We start from the raw sequence: 25,865 nt of genomic DNA on the forward strand, positions 1-25,865 counted from the left end.
AATTTTCGCATTCCGCTTATTTATCCTTTCATCCTCCCCATACCTCCTGGCAACCACTGTGACCCTTTCACTGTCTCCAGAGTTTTACCTTTCTCAGGATGTCCTAGAGTTGGAATCATGCATTGACTTCTTTCACTTAGGGACATGCATTTGAGGTTCCCTCATGACTCTTTATAGGATGTCAGCTCCAGTCTTTGTAGTGCTAAGTAATATTCCACTGTCTCTATGCTACAGTTTATCTGTTCACTTACTGAAGGACATCTTGGTGCTTCAAGTTTTGCAATTATGAATGAAGCTGCTGTAAACATCTGTGTGCAGGTTTTTGTGTGAACTTCTCCCCAGCTCCACAGACTTCAGTCTTCAAAAGCAACCACACCAGTTTGCTTTTTCAGCAGCAGTGGATGGGAGTTCCTGTCTTCTATATCCTCAGTAGTGTTTGGTGTTGACAGTGTTCTGGATTTGGGTTATTTGAATAGGTGTTTCTTGGCTCCACTTGTGTTTTCAATCCTACTTCCTCCTACCTTCTCAAGGATTTTGTTCCTGTAGAAATTTTTTTTTCTCAATCATCCAATTATCTCTGGTCTCCTGGCTCATTAGCATCAGCCTATAAGTATGTGTCATATATTCTTTCCTTAAAAACTCTCCCTTGAACCTAAGCCCATCACTAGCTACTGCTCCTTTATTCTTAAACATCTCAGTATTGCATATACTCACTTTCTCCATTTCCCATCTCTAATGATTTTGCCATTCCAGTTCCTTCTGTCACATTCTAATGTCCAAGGGTGTGAATTTGAATGATATACTTGTGTTGTTGTTTGGTCGGAGGCAGTGGTGTGCTTGCTAATGTTTAACAACTAGCTTTCCAGAAAAAAATTTGAACATATATATATATATATATATATATATATATATATGTGAGTTTATTATAAATTTTACTGAAAAGATAACTGTGTAATGTGAAATTTACAAATAATAAAAATATGTAATACTCTTTATTTCAAATTGTACTCTGCCAATTGATTCTCACAGAGTGTTTTCATTGAATTTTCCCAAACTCTTGGGTCTATAAAAAAACCTATGGTTGCAGTCAGTGACTGCATTAGGGTCAACATGCATGTTGGTTGGTACCATTCTTTGATTGAATGTGGAAGATAAAAGCCAAACAGCAAAGGCTTGTGTTGAAACTCCATCAGTGACGTGAGCAACTTATTTATTGAAACAGCCAGTTCTTGAATACCAGAGGTATATTTCCTCAGTATTTAAAAAAAATATTCACAATACAATGACTACTAACATGATACATTTTTTATTTTAATGTTAACCTCAAACACATAGGTAATACTAAATATAGTAAAATAATTAGAAAGTTTTGAGTTTTCTTTAATATGTATATATTTACAAGTTTATAGAATTTACTTTTTTAGACTCACAATGAGCATGGTATTTTTTAAAGTTTAAAAAATGTTTAATTTTATTCATACATGTTTGCAGTACACAATGATTGAATTCATTGTGTGGAGCTGGTGCACGCATACAACACATCTTAATTCGTTTTACATCTTCTCCTTCTCCTCTTCCTCCCCCTCTCTCCATCACTTGGTTCCCTTCCCATTTGCAAAAGATCTGTCTCCCTATTCCCTATTGTCTATATTTTATTTTACTCTTTCATTTATTTACACTTCGGGTTTCTCATATAAGAGAAACCCTGTGATATTTAAGCTGGGAAGTTTGTGTTGTATCACTTCACATTATGGTTAATAACATCTGGGTTTAATGACTGCCTGGCAGTTGCAGCAGCAATTGGCCCTTCAGTGCCAGCTCCAGCCATCACCATCTGGAAGGGTACCCATTACTGACACAGCACAAAGGCTCATGTTTTTCATCGCCTCTTCTTTAAGTCTCCTGGTCTTGGTGTCGCATGTTCCCTCCTCAGTCTTCTCATCATAATCTTAAGAGAGATCATGCCAGTTTAGTTTAAAAACTTGTTCCCAAGCTCAAAGGAACACACTCAAGTGGACCAACCGCTGGCTGAACTTCAGCCTCCCCTTCTCTGACACTGCTGTGTCGAGGTTCACCAGTGACTGTCCTGCTACCAACAACAATGGTCCTTTATCCTGCCGTGTTGTACTTGACTCTCAAGAGCACTTTTCCTTCCTCAAAAGGTCTCTCCTTCTGGCTTTTGTGATACCACACTCCTGAATTCCTCTATATCCATACACTCCTCTATATCACTTTAATGGACACAGCTTTACTTGTCCTCTAAGCTTTTGAATATTTCAAAGCTTGTTTTCAGATGCTCTGGTTTTTCATCCTTACCATCTCTCTAAGGGATCTCAACCACTTGAGTGTCATCTACTATATGATGATGAATCCCAAATGAATATCTTTAGCCTTGATGTCTGTCTAGAGCTCTAGATACAGAGCCACTTAACACTTATCCTTGGATATTTAACGGGACTCAAACTTAACATGATCAAATAGAATTCTCAATTCTACCAGATCTGATACTCAATAAAATAACATGTGCTTACTGAGTCCCTCTTGTGTGCTACTTACTGCTTCCTTGAAACAAAAAGAAGATTCCTTTCCTCTTGGAGCTTACATTCTGTTGAAGTAGAACTATCTACATAGTTGTCCAAGTCAAAGATCTGGAGTCATCCATTTTCCCCTTCTCTTCACTCTTTATATCCAACACATAAGAAATTTCTATTGGCTTTGCCTCCAAAATATATCCTGAGTCCCTTCTTTCAATCTTCATTGTAACCATTGTCACTAAACAATGTCACCTCTGTGGGTTTCAAACAACTTCACAACTGACCTTGCTTTCAGTTTTCCATTCCCATCCTTACCCCCTGGACTTTTCACAGTTGCCAGAGTGTTTTGCTAAAATGTAAATAATAGTATGTCATTCTCTCACTTAAAATGCTTCAAGAGCTTCCCATTTCCACTAAATCCGAGTCTTAACACAACTGGGACCTGGCCCGCTGTAGGTGTACCTCTAATCACTTCCCCACTTCGTGCCTGCCATGGTGGCCCTTTTGAACCTTGAGCATGGTCAAGCTGTGGTTAGCTCAGTGCCCTTTGTCCGAAAGACTCTCCCTTTAGAGCTACATGTGGATTAGACTTTTTCCTGTGATTCATTTCTCAGCTTAGATGTCACTACCTCAGAAGATCACTTTAAGTAGTGACCAAGACAGTAATTCTCTGTTGCACAACTCTGCTTTATTGTTTCACTGGCTTTTCCATAATCTGAAATTATGGTATTTATCTTTCTTTTCGCTAGCTTTTTGCTGGCCTCCCTTACCTGGAGGGTGTTCTTCATGAGAAGGGTCTTGATTGCTGGTCTATTCCCAGTACCTGTAACAGTGCCTAACATGCCAGAAGAGCTCATTAGGCATCTGTCAAGTCTACTGAAAGAACACATTTGGACAGTCCCTACTGTTAGCAGGGCTTTCCTTCATGCAAAGTCAAATCTACTTCTGTGTAACTTCATGCACCCTGCTTCAACCATGTGAAGTGATTTTCCCTCAAAAAAGTTTTTTAGATCATTGAAAACACCTCCCATTTATCCTGTCATCTCCAGAACAAGCATCTAGCTCCGAGCTTTTCTCTTTTTCTTAAATAACTTTGTTATTTTCTATTTAGCACACATTAATCAAATATTTTGCTAACATATTCATTGTGAGGAGGATAGAAAACATTGTAAGATACAACAAAGAGAAACCCATTTTATTTTATACTATTATTAAGAGTTAACCACTGAAAGCATTTTGATGACTTTCTTTCCAGTCTTTTTCCTACATAAATGAAGAAATTAGAATTATGTTCTGTGTAGTTTTATACATTGTTTTCTCACTTAAAAAGTTAAAACTATGTTTTAATGTCATTAAATATTTTAATTAATTTCATTGTGGTAACACGCATTACGTAAAATATTACCTCCTCTTTCTTGCTTTCTTGCTTGCTTTCTTGCTTTCTTTCTTCCTTTCTTGGTTTCTTGCTTGCTTGCTTTCTTCAGGCTGTCACTATATAGTTCAGTCTAGCCTTGAGCTCACTGTGTAACCAGGCTAGCCTCAAACTTGCTGTGATCCTCCTGCTTCAGTCTCCTGAGTGCTGGGATTACAGGTGTGCGCCACCATTCCCGGCCTTACTACTTTTAAGTAAATAATTTAGGGGCATTAATTGCATTCACAATACTATGAAGCCATCACCACTATGTATTTCCAAAACTTCTGCATCACCTCAAATAGGTTCTCTGCCTATTAAGCAATTTTCCCTTCTAATCCTTAATGACCTCTACTTTTTGTCTCAATGACTTTGCCTGCTCAACTTATATCACGTAAATAGAGTCAGACAGATTATCTCTTTGCTTCTAGTTTCTTTTATTTAGCATAATGTTCTCAAGGATCAGCATTTTGCAGCATGCATTAGAACTTCATTCTTTTTTATGGCTGAATCATACTCCATTATATGTATATAACATATCTGTTTGTCTGGTGATGAATAGGTTGCTTTTACCTATTGGCTACTGTGAATAATATCATAATGAAGATTTACATAAAAGATCTGGCTGAGTCTCTTCGTTTTCAATTCCTCTGGGTATAGAGTTTAATATTTGAAGAATTTAATATTTGAAGAATTGCTGAAATACTTTCCTAGCAATTACATAATTTCACAATCTCACCAGCAATATGAGGCTTGCAATTTCTTTATAGCCTCATCAACACTTGATATTTAAATCCAAAAAATCATTTTAGCCATGTTAATGGTATTTTATTGAGGTTTTAACATGCATTTTCCTAATAACTAACAATGTTGAATATATTTTCTTGTGCTTATTGGCCATTTGTATGTCTCCTGTGGAGAAATGTTTATTCAAATCTTTTGGCTATATCTTCATTGGATTTTTTTCATTACTGAGTTCTAGAATTTCTTAATATACAGTAATACCTTAGTTCATGAACACTTATGTTCATGAACAATTTGGTTCCCAAACAGAAGCATTCAGCAAAATTTTGTTTCTGTTTGTGAACTTGGCATTAGGTAACAAACATGAACGTGGCCGTCTTCCCCAGCATCGTGGAATGAATTAAGTTTGTGAAACAAGGTACCACTGTATTATGGATATTAAGGCCTTATCAGACATGTGGCTGCAAATATTTTTTCTCCATTCTACGTTCTGTCTTTGCACCTTTTTGATAAAGCTCTTTGACGTAGAAAGGTTTTAATTTTGATGAAATGTAATTTGTCTATATTTTCTTTTGTTGATCATGCTTCTGATGTCATTTTGATGTCATACTAAGAATCTATTGCCAAGTCCAAGATGATGAATATTTATCCCATGTCTCTCCTAAGAATTATCTATCTCTATCTATCTATCCATCCTTTTCTGTGCTTAGGTCATTGACCCATTCTTGTTCTAATTTTTAATGTGGTGTGAGGTATAGAGGTGCAGCCTCATTCTTTTGCATGTGGAAATCCAGCTCTCCTACTATCATTTCTTGAAGAGACTATTTTGCCCCCTTTTGAATAGTCTTGAAACTCATGTTGAATATCAATTATCTCCAGATGTATAACTATTTTTCAATTTCAAATTCTATTCTGTTGACCTGTATGTCTTTCCTGCTAGCAACAGGCTGTTTTGATTACAGGTTTTGTAATGAGTCTGAAATTTGAATTTGGAGTCTTCCAACATTGCTCCCTTTCTCAAGGGTGTTTTAACTATGAAAGCCCCTACAATTCTATATACATTTGAGGACCAGGTTTTCTATTTCTGAAAAAAAAGCTATTTAAATTTTGATGGAAATTACATTGAATCCATGTAGCACCTTGATGGAATTGACATTTTTAACCATATTCTGTCTTCCAGTTCATAAAAATGAGTGGCTTTCAATGTATTTAAGCCCTTTTAAATTTCAGCAAAATAAAAATTTGAATTTTCAGTACACAAGTCATTTTTTTCTTGATGAAGTATATTCTCAGGTACTACCCCTTTTTTGGATGCTATTGAAAATGGAATATTTTCTTAATTTCCTTTTTGATTTTTTCATTGTCAATGTACAGAAGTATAACTGCTTGTTATGTGTTGATCTTGGCCTTGAATCATTGCTAAATTCTCCTATTAAGTATAGTATTTTTCTTGTGAACTCTTTGGAATTTTCTATATACAAAATCTTGTCATCTGCAAATAAAGATAGTTTTATTTCTTTCCAACCTGCATGATATTTATTTCTTTTTTGTTCTTGTCTAATTTCTTAGGGGTAGAACTTGTAGTGCACTACTGAATAAAGTGTTGAAAGTGGACATCCTTGCCTTCTTTATAATCTAAGGGAAAAAGCTCCCAGTATATCACCCTGGAGTATGATAGCTATAGGGTTTTTTTTTATTACATGCTATGCAGTCATGGAGATTACATGTAACAGCCAATCCTTGATGCTCTAGTTTAAACTAATAGTTTAATTTTTAAAAGCATGAAAAAACTGCTCTTTTCTAGTTCTATCTCTCCTTTTATGTTACTGATGTCACAAATTACATCTATATCCATGGTGTACTCAATAACATAAATGTATAATTACTTTTATTATGCACTTGTCTTTTAAATAATGTAGGCATAAAAAGTAAAATTACAAACCAAATATATAACAACTCAGCTTTTATATTTACTTATATTGCTACCTTTATTGGGAATTGTTTTTCACAAGTGTTTGAGTTGTTGTCTAGTGTCTTTTCATTTCCTTTATGTAGGTTTTGTAATAACAAACTAATCCAACTTTCATTTATCTGAGGATTTCTTAATTTCTCCTTCAGTTTTGAAGGAAGTTTTGCCAGATGTAGAATTCTTGGTCACTGGGACTTTTTTTCTTCCAACATGTTAAAAATGTCATCATGTCAACTTCTGGCCTCAGTGCTCTCTGATGAGAAATTAGTGGTCAATAAGTAATGAGTGGCTTCACCCCTAATGCTTTCAAAATTTTCTCCTTGTCTTGGTTTTCATCGTTGAATTATAAGGCCTGGGTGTCAATCTCTTTGGCTTTAACCTTTTGGAATTCTTTGAGCTTATTGAATGTGCACATTAATGTCTTATTGAATTTGGGAAGTTTTCTGACATTATTTCTTCAAATATTCTTTCTTCCTCTTTCTATTATCGCACTTTGAAACTCCCGCCATTTGTGTTAGTCTGCTTGATTTTGATCCACGAGTCCCTTAGACATTCACTTTTTCTATTCATTTTTCTTTCTGTTACTCAAACTGGATCAATTCAAGCCCCATTTTCAAATTCATGGACTCTTTTTCTTGCCAAGAAATGCTTTTGAACCCATTTAGTGCATTTTTACTTCATTTGTTGAACTTCTCAGCTCCAGATTTTCTTTTGGCTCCTTTTAATAATTTCTGTAGCTTTATTAACGTTCTTATTTTGTTTACATGCTGTTGTCCTGCTTTCTTTTAGATTTATTTTTGCCTCTGGCTTCTTTAGTTCTTTGAATATATTTAAGAGTTATTTTAAAGCCTTTACTTAGTGATTTTAGTATATATGTTTCTTCAGGGAGGATGTCTTTCAGTTTATTTTGTTTTGTTGAATATTATAATATGGTAACTGTGGAACTCAGATTCTCCTCCTTCCCCAGAGTTTGATACATTTTTGTTTTGCTCTCCATTAGAAACTGTAGTAGTCTGTTTATTTAGTGACTTTCTCAAACTATTTTTTAAAGTCTTTGTAAGTTTCCATGTATAGTCACTGAAATCTCTACTCCTTTAACTTTTATTTAGGTAGTATTTTGACAGAGATTTCCTTGGACTCTGGATGTAAAAATCAAATGAACGAAAACATCTTTCCAAGTTTTTGCAGATGGGCCCTGAGCTGGGATGCTTATATAACACTTAGCCAGGTTTGCACTACATCTAGAGATTATCTAGAGCTGAAAGTTTAGGGTCTTCTCTGAATATTCATCTTGCCCTGGGCATGTGCACGGCTTTCTATATTTTGCAGTATACACAGGTGTTTTTGAAAACCTTAATTTCTCAAAAAGAAAGCTTTGGTAGTTTTTCCTCCCAGGCATTAGGTGAGTACTTTAACCTTTATTATAATCTTTTGCCCCAAGCAACTGTGGGTTGTTAGATTCTGTTTTCAAGTAATGCTTGTTGCTGCTGAGTGATTCCGTATTAGGTGAAATGGAGATGAGTGATCAGTTCCACAGGAAGCTGGAGGGCAGAGCAGCACAGACACCTGGAGACTTGAGAACAGAGCCTGCTGGGCTTCCCCTGTACGCAGAGGGACCGACTCCCTCCCTGGGAAGCCAGGCTTCATTTTCAAGATTCCTCCTGAGCGGTTGAGGGAGTGAGGCCACAGAACTTTCTCAACATTTTTAGAGCTGACTTCTTGGTTCAGTGTTCACTTTGCTGCCTATTAGCTTTTTTCTGTTTTTCAGATTTCTGGCAAAGTTGTTTCTGACAGCTTCTTCTGCGTGTGTTTCAGTATTTCTCTGGAGGGATGGGAGCTTGGAGCTGTACACTTCCTGTTTTGCCTTTGTCATTCCTCATTTGTCATTATTTTAGAACACTGCTTCATAGTGAATGCGTGTTACTCCATTGTAAAGATGTACATAATTTATTGTAGATCATGCTGTGGTGATTATCTTTCCACATTTTGATTTTTTAGCTTAGGATAAATTTCTTGAAGTGAAATAACTGTCTAAAGCTATGAATATTTTCCATTTTTTCATATTTGTTGTCAAATTTCTTGCAGAAGATTTGGATCAATTTACATTTCCACAAGCAGTGCCTGAGAGGGTGCATTCCACTACTCCATTACCTATTCTTTAATAGTTTTTTCTACTTAATAGACAAAACATGGCATCTTGTGATTGTCTGCTCTTTTAAGAATTTCTCCTGTGACTTGGGTTAAAATCCATTAATTGTTTTCTTCCTTCAGTTTGTGGTGTGTCCATTGCCTCAGATGAATAGGCCAAAGATGTTATGCCATTCTTCTGGTAAGGATTACATTTTCTTGTTCTCATAAACGTGAAACTTGAATTTATTTTGTAGTGAATCTGAATGGTGCCTATCCCAAGCTGGTGCCTTTCAGACCTGCAGGAAGGCTGATCTCCCCACCTCTGCTGCTCTCTGTCATCCTCAACATCCTTCTCAGCCTGGCCATGCATATCGTGGGCTTTGTCCTGGTTCAGAAGCAGCCCTGGTACTCCATGGAGTTGCACAGGTACCATGAAAGCCTCAGTTCCACCCTCACATTCTAATTTCTCTCATCTGGCCAACACGAAGAGTAGCAAATGAATTTTCATCTTGCCAAAACTTTTGGCTTCCTTAAGTCCTTTGGTTCAACTTACAACACTTCTTTCTTCTCCTTACACAATTTAATGGTATCATTTATTGGCACATGTCTTTGCCTGGGCTGCATGATACTGACCAGTGACCATCTATTATATTTAGGATGGCCAGGGATTATAGTTTGCTTTATCTGCCCCAGTTTGAGCAGCCCAGATTAAGTGAAATTATTAATGTTTTTCCTTTGTACAACTGTCCTTTTCAATGACAAGTTATAGAGTCACTCTACTTATGAATTATCAGAGATCATAAGCCACTCAAGGAAAGAATCGTAACTTCCTCATCCCTTTATTATATAGCTTTCAATGCACATGATGGGTACACAATGTGATGAATAAATAATTGGTTGAATCTATCTGTCTATATATCCAAAATATAGGTAAATCTGTGCTTGATTTTTTCTTCCTTGTTTTTTCAAAATATTCATTACCAAAGTACAGGCAATTTAGAAATGTCAAGTGCTTTCTCTGGACACTAGCATTGAGTCTTGTGGATACAAATGCTTCCTAAGATCTTTTCATCTTATTTCATTAATTTTTTGTTTGTTTCCTTTACAGTCCCTGCACAGTGCAAAATCAAAATGCCTCAAAGTTAACCATTTCTCCAACTGCTCCAGAAAAAACTGGAGCGAATAGTCCCTATACAAGTTTTGAGAACACTACTATATGGTTCTTGGGAACAATCAACTGCATTATTGTGGCTCTTGTATTCTCTAAAGGAAAACCATTTAGGCAGCCCACCTATACAAACTGTGAGTAGAATTGTGTGAGACCAGAGGTGAGAGATCATTAGAGAGAACAGATCTGTGCAGACCATGCAGGAAGCAGCTGTCGAGTTGGTTCTCATCTTGTGTCTCCTGACTTCCACTCGGAGCTCTGTAAAACACCTTCTGCTGCCTCATTCTCATAGCTTTTTGCTCCTTCCTTCAAAGCGGCATTAAATATGAAGGTTACTTTCTCCCTCCCATATCTTCACCAGAAATTTGTCTTTAGGTGACGTTTCTTGGGACAGTTAGGAAGATGGACTTATTGTTTTAGTACTTGTCCAAATTATCCTGAGAGTGGTGAGGAGAAAGGTCACAGTACACAGTTGGAACCTGTCTCCTGTCATGAAGATGGTGGTCAGGATGGCTTTGTGTGGCGACCATCCTGGAGGTGCTTGCCTAGAGAGGATTATGGACGGTCTTGGCTAAAGGATCTCTTATCTTCTTATGTTCTGGGGTGGGGAGGTGTATTAGGAGGAGAAGTAGTCCCTCATTTAGTCTCTGGATCATGTTTTTGTATACTGTCACTGTTCAACTAGTTGAGATAATTCAGAAACACAAGTTGAAGAATCTGCATCCTCATAAAAATTTGTTGGCTCCGGGGATATTATTTTGTCCCTAGCCTTCTTAGGATAAGGAAGCAACCAGATGCTGCTGACCTCTACATAAATACAATTAAAATTGTATTTATTTGCAGTCTTCATTTTTTTGTTTTTCCAGAAAAGGTTTTGAGGCAGATGATTTGTACTAAAGAGACTGAGGTACTCGGATGTCTTCAAAACACTTATGAAAAATGTCCTTTTCCTGTTATTCTCTCTATATTTACCACTTTTATTAATTGAAACTGATAACATTCATTTGAAAGTTTCTGCTTGTGGCAAGGACATGTATATAAATTGGAAAAGTGATATGCATTGCAGAGAAATGAGTGCTTTCCATCTATTCTGCTGTGTTTGGATTTAGAAATCAAGTAAATTTAATCAGTGTTAATCTAGGGTATGTCTGTCAACAGAAGTGACACTTCATATTCTGATTTCTTGCAATGATAGCTTGTGTTCTTATTTCCTCAGATATATTTGTCCTTGTGGTGATTATACAGCTGGGCGTGTGTTTATTCATTCTATTTGCCGATATTCCGGACATGTACAGGCATTTGGATGTAAGTCTCATCTCTGGTATATTACGATGTTTTACAGTTTTGTGACATGCTAACTTCAAAAAGCAAGTCACACTTGCCACTGACACAGGTATCCGACACCAGTGATGAACTTTGGTGATGGCTGAGTTTAAAAGAATGGTGAATTCAAATCCACTTTTTATTTAAATTGACGCAGAAATAAAATTCCATCCAGTCTTGATTTCCTGAGACTAAAGAGAGCCTTTGAAAAACATTGAACACTTTTCTTTTAAAAGATCCACTATTAGAATGGGGAAAAAGAAACTATTTACATGTTCCTCTTAGAAGCTGTTTAAAGCAGTTTTGCCCGTAACACATTGTCGGTTAATTCTCAAATCTGTATTAACATTTTTTACCTTTTTAAAAGCATATTTTTCTGTACATTCATGCTTAATGTCTGAAAGTTTACTCAAAGGGCGCACTCTCTTACATTTTGTAATATTGAGACAACTTTGAAACCCTACCATATAGGCACAACTCTACATATTCAAGCAAGGCAAAAGCATGCATTTTGGTTCCTCTAACCTATTTATTTTTGAATTAAAATATAACCATTGCTGAATGCCCTTTACACCAATAAACACAGTACAGAAGAGGGGACTAAAGAAATTGAGCTTTCTCAGCTTTGTGCTTTGAGTATCTGCTTTCCATCTCAAAGATAAGTTTTAAAAGGGCCAAGATGAGGCCTCATTCATTCTTATTTTACCCTTCCTTGCACATCAAATGGCACAGAAGGGCAAAGAAATGACTGGCGAAGAGCATGCATTAGGTTCCTAAATACAGAGAAGCAGTTATAGCTTACAGTGCGGTTTAAACCAGGAAAACCTTCACAAGCTCACAAGGACATTGAGCCTGCTAACAAATATCTACATTCGTTTCTTTCTTTTTATACTTGTATTACTTTGGCTAACAGTGTATTTACCATTGTTGTTCAGAGGCTTCATTAATTAGAGTAGCTTCTCGTGGAAATAAATAACTTTACCTGATGCTTAGAACGTCTTAACGTGGCAGACATTAAAGTTAAGCCACGTTGGGTTTAATTTGCTCTTTAGTATCTGCAAACTCTACAGAGTGACTGGATGCTCTCGTGTAACAAAGCAGGGAACATTCTTGGTTGTTGGGAGCCTCCATGGACTCACTAACTGAGGGACACAAAGGATCCTGCGAAAAAGAATTGTACACATTTTTAAATAATCATGTTTGTTCTTTTCATATACAAATATGAGTTCACTTTAGAAAATGTAGAACATTCAGGCAAAAAAAAATATATTACTGCATTCTTCAGTCTTTTAAAATTCATATGTTATAAATGTGTATTGACTAATTTATGAAGTTTATTTCATTTTAAATGAAATCCTGCTGTTTTGCCGCCTAGATATTGCTAACTCTTAAAAAATTATATTAATTCACTTAGTAAGCATATATTAATGTGGTTTAAATTAAAAAATTAAAAGTTAGTGAAAATCTCCTACCCATCAAAGCTCTTCTCTGGGGTCAGTTGGTGACACCAACTGATTTGAAGTACTTCCACATTTATTTCATACCTATGTACAGAAGTATGTATATAGCTCCTGTGTGTGTATGTCTCCCACTTTTTACATGAACAATGACAGCTATACATTTGTTCAGTGTTCTGAGATGTCGATGTCAAGGTGGACTGCATTGTGCAAGAGATTATTTGGAGGAGATGCTGTGGGGAAACAGTGTAGGAAGCCAGGGCAGGTGGGGAAAGGTGTGACACTGTGATGTGGGGCTGACCCTGTGTAGGAGAGAGGCAAGGAAGGAGTGCTGGGTGAGCAGAGTCCCCGTCTGCCCTGCAGTTCTAAGAGCTGAGCCAAACTTGCCTCTCACACATGTCTGCCGTCTCACCAGAGTGACTCTCATGAGAACCCCAGCTGTCCTCACTTACAGACTTTGAGCTGCCCATGAGAAGCAGGGCTTTGGGGTGGACGTGGTGGTGATCATGAGCATAGCAGTGAGGCTATCTGTTATTTATCTTCCCAGCAGCAGGAGATCTGAATGGAACATTTTCATAGCTGCATGTATTTATTTTCCCAGCAGCAGGAAATCTGAACGGAACATTTTCGTGATTGCTACAACCACATACACAGTCCTGCACCTTGCTTCCTGTGTGTGGCAGTATATTTTGGTACTTGTTTCATATCCGCACATAATTCTGCCTCACTCTTTTTAAGGATAACACACTATTCTATTCTATTTATTATATTACATGGTGTATGTCATGCATATACAATACTTTATACGTTGATAGACATTTAAAGTTTTTCTCCCAATTCTTTACTATTATAAATAAAGATGCAGTAAAATAACCTTATTCATACATAACAGCATTTAAATATATCATCTCCGTCATGCACATATATAGTTCTGGGATGAATTCCTAGAAATGCATTTGAGTTTTTAATTTTGAGAACACCGTTCTCCATAGACTTTCATCAGCTTTGACTCTCACCAGTGTATGAGGCAATGTCCAAGATGGTGCTGGGTAGAGAAGAGTGGACTTGGCTTTCTCCATCCATCCATCCATCCATCCATCCATCCATCCATCCGGCCTATATATCAGGCATTGTCCCTGGGCAAAGGCTGAGGAATACAAAGAAAGCGGGGAAAGTGACAGGTGGTGACGAGCTTCTATCCAGCCCCACTTGCTCTTTTGGCACGTGTCCCTGTGAGGGCACAATCTGAGTAGCTGTGCTCACCGTCTACAGGGTGAAGCCCCGGCTCAGTGCTCAAAGGCAAGATGTGGTACTGAGGAGAGATATGGTACTGGAGACAGAAGGGCAGCCCTGTCCAGTGTTCTGTTTTGAGACATGTGTCTCAGGGCCACTCGGGAATAAAGCCACAGGCCTGCTTTCCCTCTTCAAAAGGAATCAAAGCAAGCTGACAAAAATGTTTTTATTATTATTTATTTTAATTTTAAAGTGACCAAAGTTATTTTAGGAGATTTGGAAATTATAGAGATGTGAGAGAAAAAGGAAGAAAGAAAAAAAGAAAGAAGAAAAAAGCAGATGTGAGAGAAAAAGGAAGAAAGAAAGAAAGAAGAAAAAAGCAAAAATCATAATCCCCAAATCATTGGATTTATTCAGTATAAATTTTCCAAACCTTTTTCTATATAAATATCCATGAACATTCTTTATATGTGTGTATACATGCATTCATGCATATATGTACACATACATATATATGCATTTTACATGTGATTTATGACCTATGAAAATGTGCACTGTGAAGATGTGGTCATTTTCCAGCATGTATTTGTTCTTAGACTAACTGGGCTTTGTCATCTCTTTCCAGCTGCTCTGTACTCCTACCCTGTGGAGGGTCTACATTGTCATCATGCTGAGCTCCAACTTCCTCGTGTCCCTGTTGGTGGAGGTATGTGCCTCAGGCTTCTGATCGCTGTGTGACAGTGGGGAGGCTCTGAGGAGTGTGAAACTGTAACAACTTTAGTGGACAAATATTCGACACTGCAAGTGGCTCCCTGCCTTCAATACTGGGACCAATGTGCTTTGCTCTGATGAGTTTCAAACAAGCCATTAGCTTTCTCATCTGTAAAGTGGGGCCAGGGAGAATGGAATTATGATCTTTAAGATCCTAATCATTTCTAAAATTACCAAATAGAGACTCAAACACAAATCACATTTTAAAACCTGTGATCTGATTCATGTATCAGTCAGCTCTTCCATCACTGGGACAAAAATACCCAGCACCAGCAACCTAAAGGAGGAGAGGTTTATATTGGCTAACAGTTTCAGTGGGTTCCATCCATGGTTGGCTGGCTCCAAGGCAGAAACAGCATGGTGGTAAGGCTCAGCAGTAGACAGCTGCTCATGGCATGGTGGCCAGGAAGGAGGGGGTGAGACAGAGGACCCAGGTCATGCCCCCAGTGATCCTTCCTCTTCTGACCAGACCCACCTCCAAGCAGCACAGTCAGTAATGAACTCATCAGTAGACCACTGCTGATTACAGTGTGACCATGATCCAGTCACCTTCCAAAAGTTCCACTTCTGAAGATGAGACTTTTGGGGGACATTTTAGATCTAAACCACAATTCACACACTATGAAATTTTCCTTTTCAATGTATATAATTCAGTGACTTTTTAGTGTAACACTGAATTGTACAGTCATAAATTCCATCTACTTCTGAAACATTTTCATCACCCCATAAGAAATCTTGTACCCATTAATAGTTTCTTTTCATCTCTCTCCTCCCTCCATTGGGTGAATAACAAAACTCAGCTAACAGTAGCTTAGACAGTAAAGGCATTTATTGACTCAACAAGAGGAGGGAAAGTATGTGGCTTCAGGACTCAGTGATGCTGTTAGGGATCAGCATCTTTTTGCCTGTATTCCCAGCATCCTTAGATGCGGCCTTTCATGCTTGTGCTTGTTGTTTGTGGTGCTCCGACAGCTTCCACATAGCCCTATGATGGAAATGTTTTCATGCAGGAAGGAAGTGAAAGCCAAGGTGGCAGTAAGCTTTTATTCCCTCAAATCTGCATTTTTTAATTAGGAAACTAAAATTTCCCTGGAGCCTGATCCAAGACTTCCTTTTATGCTTCATTGGTTTGAAGTGTCTTTGTGATGCTGAGTAGAGGAGGATTCTGGGAAAGGGAATCCATGCCAAAAGTTAGACAGATGGACTTAGACTATTTGTTTTCCTTTCAGGTGGACAGGGAAGAATTTAGGGAATGAGCCCTAGGGTAGTCAAGTATCAGAGTCTTCTTAATCACCTGAAAGGAAGCCCTTCCCAGGTTTGCATGTCTTTAGTGAAAAGCACAAGCTCCATTAATTCACGTGGATCTGAATCCTGTCTCCAGAACTTTCTTACTGTCTGCTTTTTGGGCAAGTTACTGTATTTCTCTGTCAAATGGTGCTGGTGAAGGCACCTTACCCCATAAGGCTATTTAGGCCTAAAAAATGAACAAGGAAAACATACAATAGATATTTAAAATTATAAGCCATCACTTTTCCAGTATCTCTTGTGGCACTTACTACTTCTTACTTGTATCTATTGATCTTTCTGTCATTCCTTATTCATTCATCTTTCCACAGGCCTTTGCTTCCCATGTACCGTGTCATAGGCTACTATGTCTGGGGAAGAAAGATGACAGAGGAATGGAGCTTACAATCTCCAGCGAGAAAGAGGATATCTTAGTTACTTTCTTATGGCTGGGACACATTACTTGACATCCACAACTTAGAAGAGGTTTATTTTGGTTAATAGTTTACAGAGGGTTTAGTCCATAGTTGGCTGGCTTCAGGGAAGGGTGGCATGGTACAGGGGCACAGCAGAGAAGAAACAGTTCAGGGCATGGCAGGCAGGAAACAGAGAGGGGTCATGGAGGAGGAGGGACACACCCTTCCAGGCCACGCCCACAGTGACCCACCTCCCAACATCATATCCAGCTGTAAAACCATCAGTGGACTAATCCAGTGATGAGTATCATACACATGACCCTGTCACCTCCCAAAAGTCCCATCTATGAGGGTTTGAGGGACATCCAGATAACAGAGAACAAGTGTTACTTATTTTTACAATATTAAATGATGCTGGCAAGAGCTCATGTTGGAGTGTACTGCACCTAAAGCCCTGCTGTATTCTAGTAGTGGGTGAGTAAATTTTTATTCAGGTATTAAATATAAGAAATGACCCTGCCCATCACCAGCAAATAGAGAGGGTAATTTAATGTCATGAAAACCAGTTTCTTTGTTTTTCATGTTGAGCAAGAAATAGAGATGTACTCATGAACATTTAGTGTTTGTTTCCAGTGGCTTTTAAATTGAAAAGTAACATAGAAGGATACCGACCCCAGTGCCACGTCCCTCAACTGCCACCTCCAGCCACTCAGAGTTCCATTCCCTGAAGCTTTGGTGAAAGAGGCTGCAATTGAGAATTCCAGACACTTTTCCCCCTTCATGCAGTGAGCCGAGCCGAGCAGGAAAGACCAGCTAATCCTGAGCAGGAAGGATGTTTTCCCTGGATGGCTCTGGGGACATGTATCAGAGGATACTAAGGCTTTGTGGGAAGGGCTGTGTTGATCCCACGCTGTAGGGCCAGCCTGTGACACAGGTAGCCCACAGAGGTTTCGAAGAGTAGGGCCCACCTCCTTTTGCAAAATTCTGACTCTCGTCAAGTTTGCTGAGGTAAAACTCTAACCCCAACCCAAATCAGCCAGAAAATAAACCGCTTTAAATGAGACCTTGCTATGCCCAGTCTCACCATCTGTCTACCGAAATGGTGGGAGCTAATGTGGAGGGCTCTAATGATTCCCATCGTTTTTTACTACTTCTAAGTGTGTATGTGTAAGTATATGAGTATGCATGGGCCACTGGAGTGGCTAGTCAGAAAAGCTCATGTAGAGTTTTCCTAAGGAATAGAATCTCCTGCAGGTTTTCCTTTGGTTTCCAGCCCTGCATGTAATTTACAATGTAGAATGACAGGATGGTGCCCTCTCAGTGCTCCCATTTCCCCTTCCATACCAGCAGCAGGGTGACAACCTTATCCCAGCTCTAAGGAGAATTCCATTTCTCTTTAAAGGAAGGGGACAAAACCCTTTGTTGTGAGAAAGTAGAATAACAGGTCCAGCCAGGTGAGCCCTGAGGTTGGCAAGAAGCTGATGCTGGCCAAGTGGGTCTTCAGCAGGCTGCCAGAGGATGGTTACTTTTCAGAGAAAGATTTGAGCTATTCTCTGTTCTTTCCATGGCAATGAAACTCAAACAACAAAGATCGGTGGATTTTAGGAAAATTGTTATCTATTGTAAAGTTCTTTTAGAATCCCATGAATTAAACTCTTTCTATGTAACAAAGATGCTACTGTTGGACATCAAAAGCACTCTAGTTCTGTGGGACAGCTTGGATCCTCATGTTTTTGTCCTGTTTCTTTCATGGTAACATTTAAGGTGCTCAGCTTTTGTGACCAACTGTGATTAAAATGGAAAATTAATATGCTAACCTCTCATGTACTCTGTACTGTAAATTATAACTTGGGCTGTGTTCAAGGCCTGGTCTAACTCATGAAATGCAGTGGTAGTCCAAAATGTGTCTAGAGATGCATGTGTTTTTTTAAATCTTAAAATGCATTTCAATGAAGGGGAAGGTTGGCGGCATGTGCGAATGAGGTGTGCTCTGTTTGTTCAGTGAGTCGTTCAGAAATGTATTATGCCTTGCCCTGCATTGTATATAATCCTCACAACAAACTCAAGGAGAGGATTATCATTTCTAACCACCGAGACTCAGATGGGGTCATTAATTTGTTCATAGTAAGTGTGCGAGCTGGGATCTGAATCCAGCTCTAACTCAAAGAAGTGGAGGCTACGGTTCCAGTTGCACTGACCCGTATCCAGGACTGTGGGGCGACACAGCCAAGACAGCACAAATGTGGCCCAAGCTTTTGAAGAGGTAATACTATTTGGTGGCATTTTAAAATGTCATGTCATAGTAAATCAAATATGGATGTGATATGGTACTGGATATGGAATTTGAATGATTTTAAATTCACATGTAAGATTCAAAAGAAATTTCATCTTTGAGATAGGCCACCTCCAGCTTGATGTCCAGGTGCTGGAAATTATTTCTTCTTCTCCCAGAAGAGTTACTTAAGTAGGAAAGCTTGAGGCACCAAGACCTGTGCCCCGAAATCACCCTGGATCTGTTCAGGGCTCAAGTTCTCTGTCAGACTGGGTCCAAGCAGATAATGCAGAGGTGCGTGATTAAGACTTTTGGAGTGCCGTAGCCTCCCAGCACTTGACTTCCAAATGTAAAAAATAACTCTTTATTTTGCAGGAGGCTATTATTGAAAACCGAGCTCTGTGGATGGCAATCAAAAGATGTTTTGGCTATCGATCAAAAAGCCAGTATCGGGTATGGCAGAGGAACTTGGCAAATGATTCCAGCTGGCCCCCGCTCAACCAGGTCTCCTACTCTGAAGTGCCGGGGTGTGGCAGGGCAGTGTCCTACAGCAATCCCGTGTTTGAGAGCAATGAGGAACAGCTTTGAAGGAAGCAGTTGATCCGACAGAGAAACAAGGGAAAAGGGACCTGACTGCATGATGTTAAAGCAATGGGGCTCTTACAATATCACCTGGACTTTCAGGGCTGCCTAGCAAATCACAGTGACAAAATTAAAGTCTGTTTGATAAAATATTTCCTAAGAGAAGAACACTGCCCCCAGAAGAGTGGTTTCCTCTTAGCTTCCAAATGTATTGGAGGAAGCTACTGAACCGTGAGCGGGCTAAGGACTGCAATGGGCCAAGAAATTGGGAAGCAAAGGGAGGAAAATATGTACTTTCTTTTTGTTTTTGTTTTACTTTGTTTTTTTTCAGTGCTGGGGATTTGAGCATGCTAAGCAAGCACACTGTAACCCAGAACCACACGGCCAGCCCATGTAATCTCTCATTTTGGGATAACCTTCTTTCTAAATGAGTTGAGGGGAGTCATACTAGGCATATGCATAGAATTGTAACATGTTAAAGATCGCTGTGAAACTTTTACTTCACTAATGGAAAATTAATTCATGGGAACCATCACATCAAGTTTCGCTGTCTGGTTTCCTTTCCTTGGTGGTACTTTTCAGGTTTGAGGCTTTTTCTTCTCTTTCTGTCCTTCCCTTGCATATTATTAAGGATAAACTCAGCCTATGCTACAATAACAAACTCTTAGCTCAGTGTCCTCACACACTAGAGTTTTCTTGCTCCAGGTTACTCCAGGACAGCTGTCCTCAGAGCAGCGATTGCTTTGGTCTGAGGCTCCATTACCTCAGCCCAAGAACTCTGTGTGTAGCACGGCAGGGAAGGAAGACACTGGAGACCACACGGATGACCAAGTGACACCCTTGTCTGCCCCCGTTCTGATCTCATAGGCAGGGATTTAGCCAAGGAGCTGGGACATGCAGACTCTGGTATGGAGGGCCGCTTCACAGGGATGGGACCCGGGACTACAGTGGGTCTCCTGCTTACCAGGGCCTCACACATGGTTTAATGCTCTGCTCATTCTGTTTTGCAATTCTGAACAAAGGTAGCCACATTTTTCATTTTACAGCAGGTGCCACAGGTGTTACCAGGTACCATGCGCACCACCAAGTAAAGATGATGGAGTTGTCTGGCTTGTATTTTACACTAAGAAAGCAAAGTGGCGTATTGAGGAGTGCTTGGGTTGTCTGCTGGTCTCTTCTCCTGACTCTGTGTTCTCCTATGTTTCCTCTCATCTCACATGCCCAACTCCGGCTGTTTTCACGGATGCTCATGGGGAGGTGGGCTGCAGAGCAACATCCCAACTCCTGGTATGGTGTGGAGCTTCAGATTTGGTGGCTTTGTGCCCTAGGAGGGAGCTCCTGATGGAGCTAAGCATCTAGCAAAGATGCACAGAGTGAGGAGTCATGAATTCCATATGGACAGCTGGAGGAATATTTCAGATGCATGTATTTTCTTAGAGATTTTTGAAAATTTTTGAGTGAAAAAGGATGAGAAAGCATCTTACATGTAAGTGCAGAGCTACCTGCCACAAATACTTTGCTGAGCAGGACTTGGAGGAAAAGAGGACATAGTTTCATAATCCACATTCCTTGGGGGATCCCCTGTGTGCTGAGCCCCAGGTACCCAGCTCTTACATACAGAGGCACCCTGACTATGACCTCTGCCCTCTAGATGTAAGGATCAGAGAACAGGATAACTCCGTGTTCTGAGGTGTTCAAAGAAGTGTGCCTTTACACACCGAGGATGGGAAAGGGATTATTTATTCAGAACCCTGTATTTAGTTAACGTTATAGTAAATTATTCTGCACAAAAGAGGCAGGTGAAGTCTATAATCCCATTTTGTAAAATCTACCTCTCTTTCTCTCTACATCTCTCTTCTCTCTCTCTTCCTCCCTCTCTCCCCCCGCCCCCCTTACTCTAACAAAGTCGTATGGTCTACTCTAGTAATGTTGAATCAAAATAACATCTTTACAAAATTCCGGGCATTTACTAACACTACAGAAGGCATTTTTTCTTATTTCCTGCTTTATATACAGGGCTTTACCATTTACAAATACTTTTATACTCATTCTTTCATTTTAGCCTCAAAATGATTTTAGGAAGAAAGCAGGGCAAGGACAATGATCCTCCTGTTTTAATGTGGTGCCAGACCCATGTCTTGGCAACTTGGCAAGGACACATAGCTAATGGGCAGAGGAGATGGCTCAGATGCAGGTCCATCAGCAAGTTCCCCTGCTGTGTCATTCTTCAATGTTGTTTTCTCCTAAATGAAAAGTTTGTAGTACTGAGAAACAAGCCCACAGCAAGGCAGCTATCTACTGCAAATGCCACCGTGAGTATAATTTCCCCTGGAAAGAGTTTTTAGTTTCTCATAGAAGTTCCCCTGAACCTGACCATCAGTCACATGAAAGGTTAACTCCCACAGCTGAGGGAGTAAAACCATAATACTAGAGTCCTGTGAGTCTATTTCATGTGATCAGATAAAGCTCTGGTTTCTGACTACAGCATCCAGAAGTAGAAACTTGTATTTCTGCTTGAAATTTGTCTGGCCCCTGCTCTGTACAGCTTTCCAGAGTCGTATAGATTCTCTTTCGGCTTTCAACTATGTTCCCTCCATATGCATAAAAAAATGGAAAGCTCCTGTCTCATACAACATTCAGTCTGCCTTTTGGTTTCCATGAGACTTGTTAAAGTGACTATGTAAACTTTACCAATAAAATGATTTTTCTTCCAAACTGGACAAACATACAAATAAGGACAACAGGACACAGCTGGGCTGGAGGTGCTGGGAGTGAGTCCCCAAGGTTCCCAAACTCCCAGAGGCTATGGTTTCCCCAGGAAGATCAAATTGGCTGCCTTCTCTGCCCTGATGCTCTGCCCCTCCAGCCCTGTGCTCAAGGCTGATTCCTACTTCAGATTTCGGCTCATTCACTGCTTCTTCCAAGGAGTCTTCCCTGACCACTTTATCTCATGTTGCCCTTCCCCACTAGCTTGGGTCATTTCTTCAATCTTACTTCTGCAGCTTTTCAGGTAATCGAGGTTTGAAAGGAATTGCTTGTGTAAGATCACATCCTTAGGAAATTGGTGAGCTGAGTCTAAAACCTGGGACTACTGACTTCTAAATCAAGGTTCTTTGTAGTCTTTATCCCTGGCTAGATTAGTGAACACATTAGTGAATCCACTGAGAAGAAGGATGCAGAGCATTATAGAGCCTTATGCATGGTTGAATGAAAAGCTCTCAAGGAGGCATCCAGACGCTCACAGCTGTGTTTTCTTGTTCTCCCCTCTGTCTTGACTCCCCCTCCTCCATGTGGCAGCTCCACAGACATTCTGATGAGTCACTGTCCTGTGATAAAGGCTGACTTGGAGACTGCTGAGTTGGAAGTCAAGTTAAGGATTGTTAGACTGCAGGGAGGCCTCACATAGGTTGTGTGTGTTGCACTGTGCAGCCCCGGGAACACCATCCACATTGTATTGTCAACCCAAAGTGGTGTCACCACAACACAGGTACACAGCGAAGAGGGCCTCCTGCCCAGTTTCCAGTCAGTTCTTCAGTCCCCAGAAGGACCCTTTCCTGGACATGTCTCTCATGCAGAACCTTCGGTTCTGCAGGCCCTTGGTTACCACCTGGTGATTACATGAGCTTCTTCACTGCTCTCCCTGGCTCAGGTCTCTCTTTTCTCTTTTCTTCTCAAGGTCTCTCTGAATTCTATCACCCAAATCTGATGTGATGTCCCTGGTCAGAAATCCTTAATACTGCATTCTAAATGATCTACCACAAGAAGTCCACGTTGCTTAGTAAGGAATTCGAGTCCCTTTGCCCTGGCTACATCTAGTCTCAACTCAGACTTTTCCCTTTGTGCAGTTTCCACTGCAGCAATTAAACCTTCTATTATTGCTATTTTTCTTCCATGATACTTTTGCTCATGTATTCTCTCTATTGGGGCACCAATCATTCTTATTCTTATGTCCATACAGCCAACACTTCCTATTTCCCAATATCCAATTAAAATGCCACCCACTCTGTTAAGCCAAGAGGAAGAGCTCCTGCGCCTGCCTACCTACCACACTCTCCCCAGCCATCTCGTGCAGCTCTTAAAACCTTGCATTGCGGTCATATAGTGCTTCAACTGCCCTTGCCTCCCACCCACCTCACTTGGATAGCGAATACATTTTTTGAAGGGAGGATTGAGAGTGAGTCATTTCAACTTCCTATTCTGCACCTAGCACAGGGCCATGCTTAGGGGCTCAGCAAGCAGCTGTGACATGATTGAATAAAAAATATAATCACTGGGATATCTCGTCGATTTGTCTTCCTTTGTCTGTGAACATCTGTTTTCTATCCAATACAAAGAAGCTTCACTCAAACAATAGTGTTATGAATAAAAACAACCAGAAGTACAAAGTGTAATGATTACAATATTGTGTGTAGTCAGTTTGCCTGTCCATTTATATAGTGAGAGTGTGGGCACATGGTGTGGAATTAGAAGAGTTAGGTGCATGCTACAAAGGCTATCTCAATGTCTTTGCTTCTTTCAATGTCATGCTTCTTTTATGAGGATGTGAGGACTTTCATAGGGAAATGCCCCAAGGGAAGAGAGTTGAGGCAAATGAGCTTGTTTAAAAAACAAGAATTGGTTATGAGGAAACAGAGGTAAAATTGGAGTACAACATGGGGGTTTATTTTTTCTTCTTTTGGTGGTTTCATCCTTCTTTTAAGTTCATTTGCAAAGGTCCAGAGAAAAAAGAGGTACAATGGAAAGAGGGATAGGCATAAAGATAGAAAGGTAGCTGGGTGAGTGAGAAAAGTGCATCTGGGAACAACTTCAGGCTAAGAGGAAGATAACTGCCCTGACAACCAACATGGAGGAACATGAAAGCTGGCCTCACAACACACACACACACACACATCCTCTATGTCATGTGTGCTCTGTATATCATAGTGTAATAAAAGCAGGGTGGAGGGAATCTACCCATGACTCTGTCCCCAGGCAGTGGCATGAATATGAGAACACAGGTGCAAAATGCATGTTGTTAGTGGCTGGTGATGTCACATGGAGATACATTTGTGACACAAAGAGTCTGAGTATGTCTCCAAGTAGCTAAATTAGGAAAAAAGAAGTGGCTAAGGGAGACAGAGAATAGCTGAGGGTGACATAAAGTGGCTATGCACCTCACAGAGTCCTGGGGTCCCCAGAACCCATCTCAGAGTCAAGCAAGGTCCACAGAAGACCAGCTATGGAAGCTACAGACACCATCTCAAAGTGGTGAGTCATGGACATCTACCACAGGAAGGAGGAGGAAAAACATCTTGTAACCAGGAACACTGCATGCTGTATCACAGGTTGGGGACATCTGTGACCTTCTGAGTGACTCAGGAGGGACTACAGAGTGGTGGGACTTCTATGGTCCTGTTTTTGACTACTGTCTCAGGTTTGTGTGGCTGAGGGAACATAGGTTATAGATTGTAGGGAACAGGGAAAGGGGACATTACCAGAATCCTTGCAGTGGGTCCTGGCCTCCTGTGAGCCAGGACAGCACAAGGCAAATTAAAGAACAAAGACAAGAAACGAGACTTAGAGAGGAGGCTGGGTTCTGAGCCTGATCATTGCTGCTCTGGGCAACAAAGATGAAGGCACCCAGAGCTTGCCACTATTTATTTGGTTCATAGAAAATTACAGATGACTTAGAGGGTGGCGATAATCCTAAATTGACAAGGATCTTATAATCAGAGGAAGTATCAGGTGTCTTGGAGGGTGGCGGTAATCTTTTGACCATAAGGATCTTGTGCTGATAAGTATCTTAGGTTGATAAGAAGCTTATATTGAGCAAAGATGACCAAAGGCATTCTTACAACCATAGGTGGGATGAGTTAAGCTGATAAGGAATTCGTCCTTCCCCAGGTGAAACCTTTCTCTTACTACTTGGTTCTCAAGGAACCAGGATATCTTCAGCTGATGTAATCTTGCCCTTGAGTAGCACAGCATCATGGGACCATTGAGGTCTCAGTTACGACTGGAGGCAAAAATGGAGTTATGTTTTGGCATGTCATAGCTGGCCTGTAGGCAAGAAGACTAGGCCTAATAATAATTCAATTTTGAAAAGATTTTCCCCCAAAATTATGTAGAATGGATCCTGACAATAGGAAAGAAACCTTCCCACAGCATGGATACCAACCTGGGGAAAGCCCACAGAGGAATACTCAGAGGGAGAATCCTCTGAGAAATCACAGAAGAGCCCCAAGGACACCTGTTCCTTGTCTACTCTGGAACTGAACAAAGTACAAGATAACATGACACAACAGCTGGGTGGATATTGTTTCTTAAAACCTGAGCCAGTTTCTTCTTGACCAATCCCAAGGTTTGTCCTGAGAATTTTCTATAGGCTTAAATAACCTAAAGAATTCAGCCACAGTGCATGGCTAATCAGAAACTGGTTTGATCTAAGGGTAATGGGTAGGCTTGAATCCTCCCTGGTTGAATTGTAGAACTCAATTTGTTATGGATGCCATGTCTTACTTGGGAAACTTCAGATTGTTGTATCTTCTCACACCTCAGGGACAGTGAGCCTCACAGGTGACCCTAGGCACAG

General features: G+C 40.0%; 1 protein-coding gene across 6 annotated transcripts in view; it reads left to right on the forward strand.

Moving 5' to 3' along the window:
- Positions 1-19,835, forward strand: part of Atp13a4 (ATPase 13A4) — a 130,058-nt gene extending 110,223 nt beyond the window's left edge. For 4 of the 6 annotated variants that reach the window (XM_004834765.3, XM_087186691.1, XM_087186690.1 and 1 more), the window contains 5 exons: positions 9,043-9,214; positions 9,897-10,090; positions 11,173-11,261; positions 14,595-14,675; positions 19,088-19,835. In XM_004834765.3, coding sequence (XP_004834822.1) covers positions 9,043-9,214; positions 9,897-10,090; positions 11,173-11,261; positions 14,595-14,675; positions 19,088-19,300 — 749 coding nt within the window. In that variant the 3' untranslated portion in view covers positions 19,301-19,835. Of the gene's footprint in view, positions 1-8,929; positions 8,988-9,042; positions 9,215-9,896; positions 10,091-11,172; positions 11,262-14,594; positions 14,676-19,087 lie in introns of those variants that run through there. The other 2 variants (XM_087186692.1, XM_087186694.1) reach the window with 2 other exon arrangements.
- The last annotated feature ends 6,030 nt before the right edge of the window (positions 19,836-25,865 follow it).

This window comes from Heterocephalus glaber, unplaced genomic scaffold (assembly GCF_053883595.1).
Source record: "Heterocephalus glaber isolate CG9 unplaced genomic scaffold, H.glaber_assembly_v1.0 deba00001504, whole genome shotgun sequence".
Lineage (NCBI taxonomy): Eukaryota > Metazoa > Chordata > Mammalia > Rodentia > Bathyergidae > Heterocephalus > Heterocephalus glaber.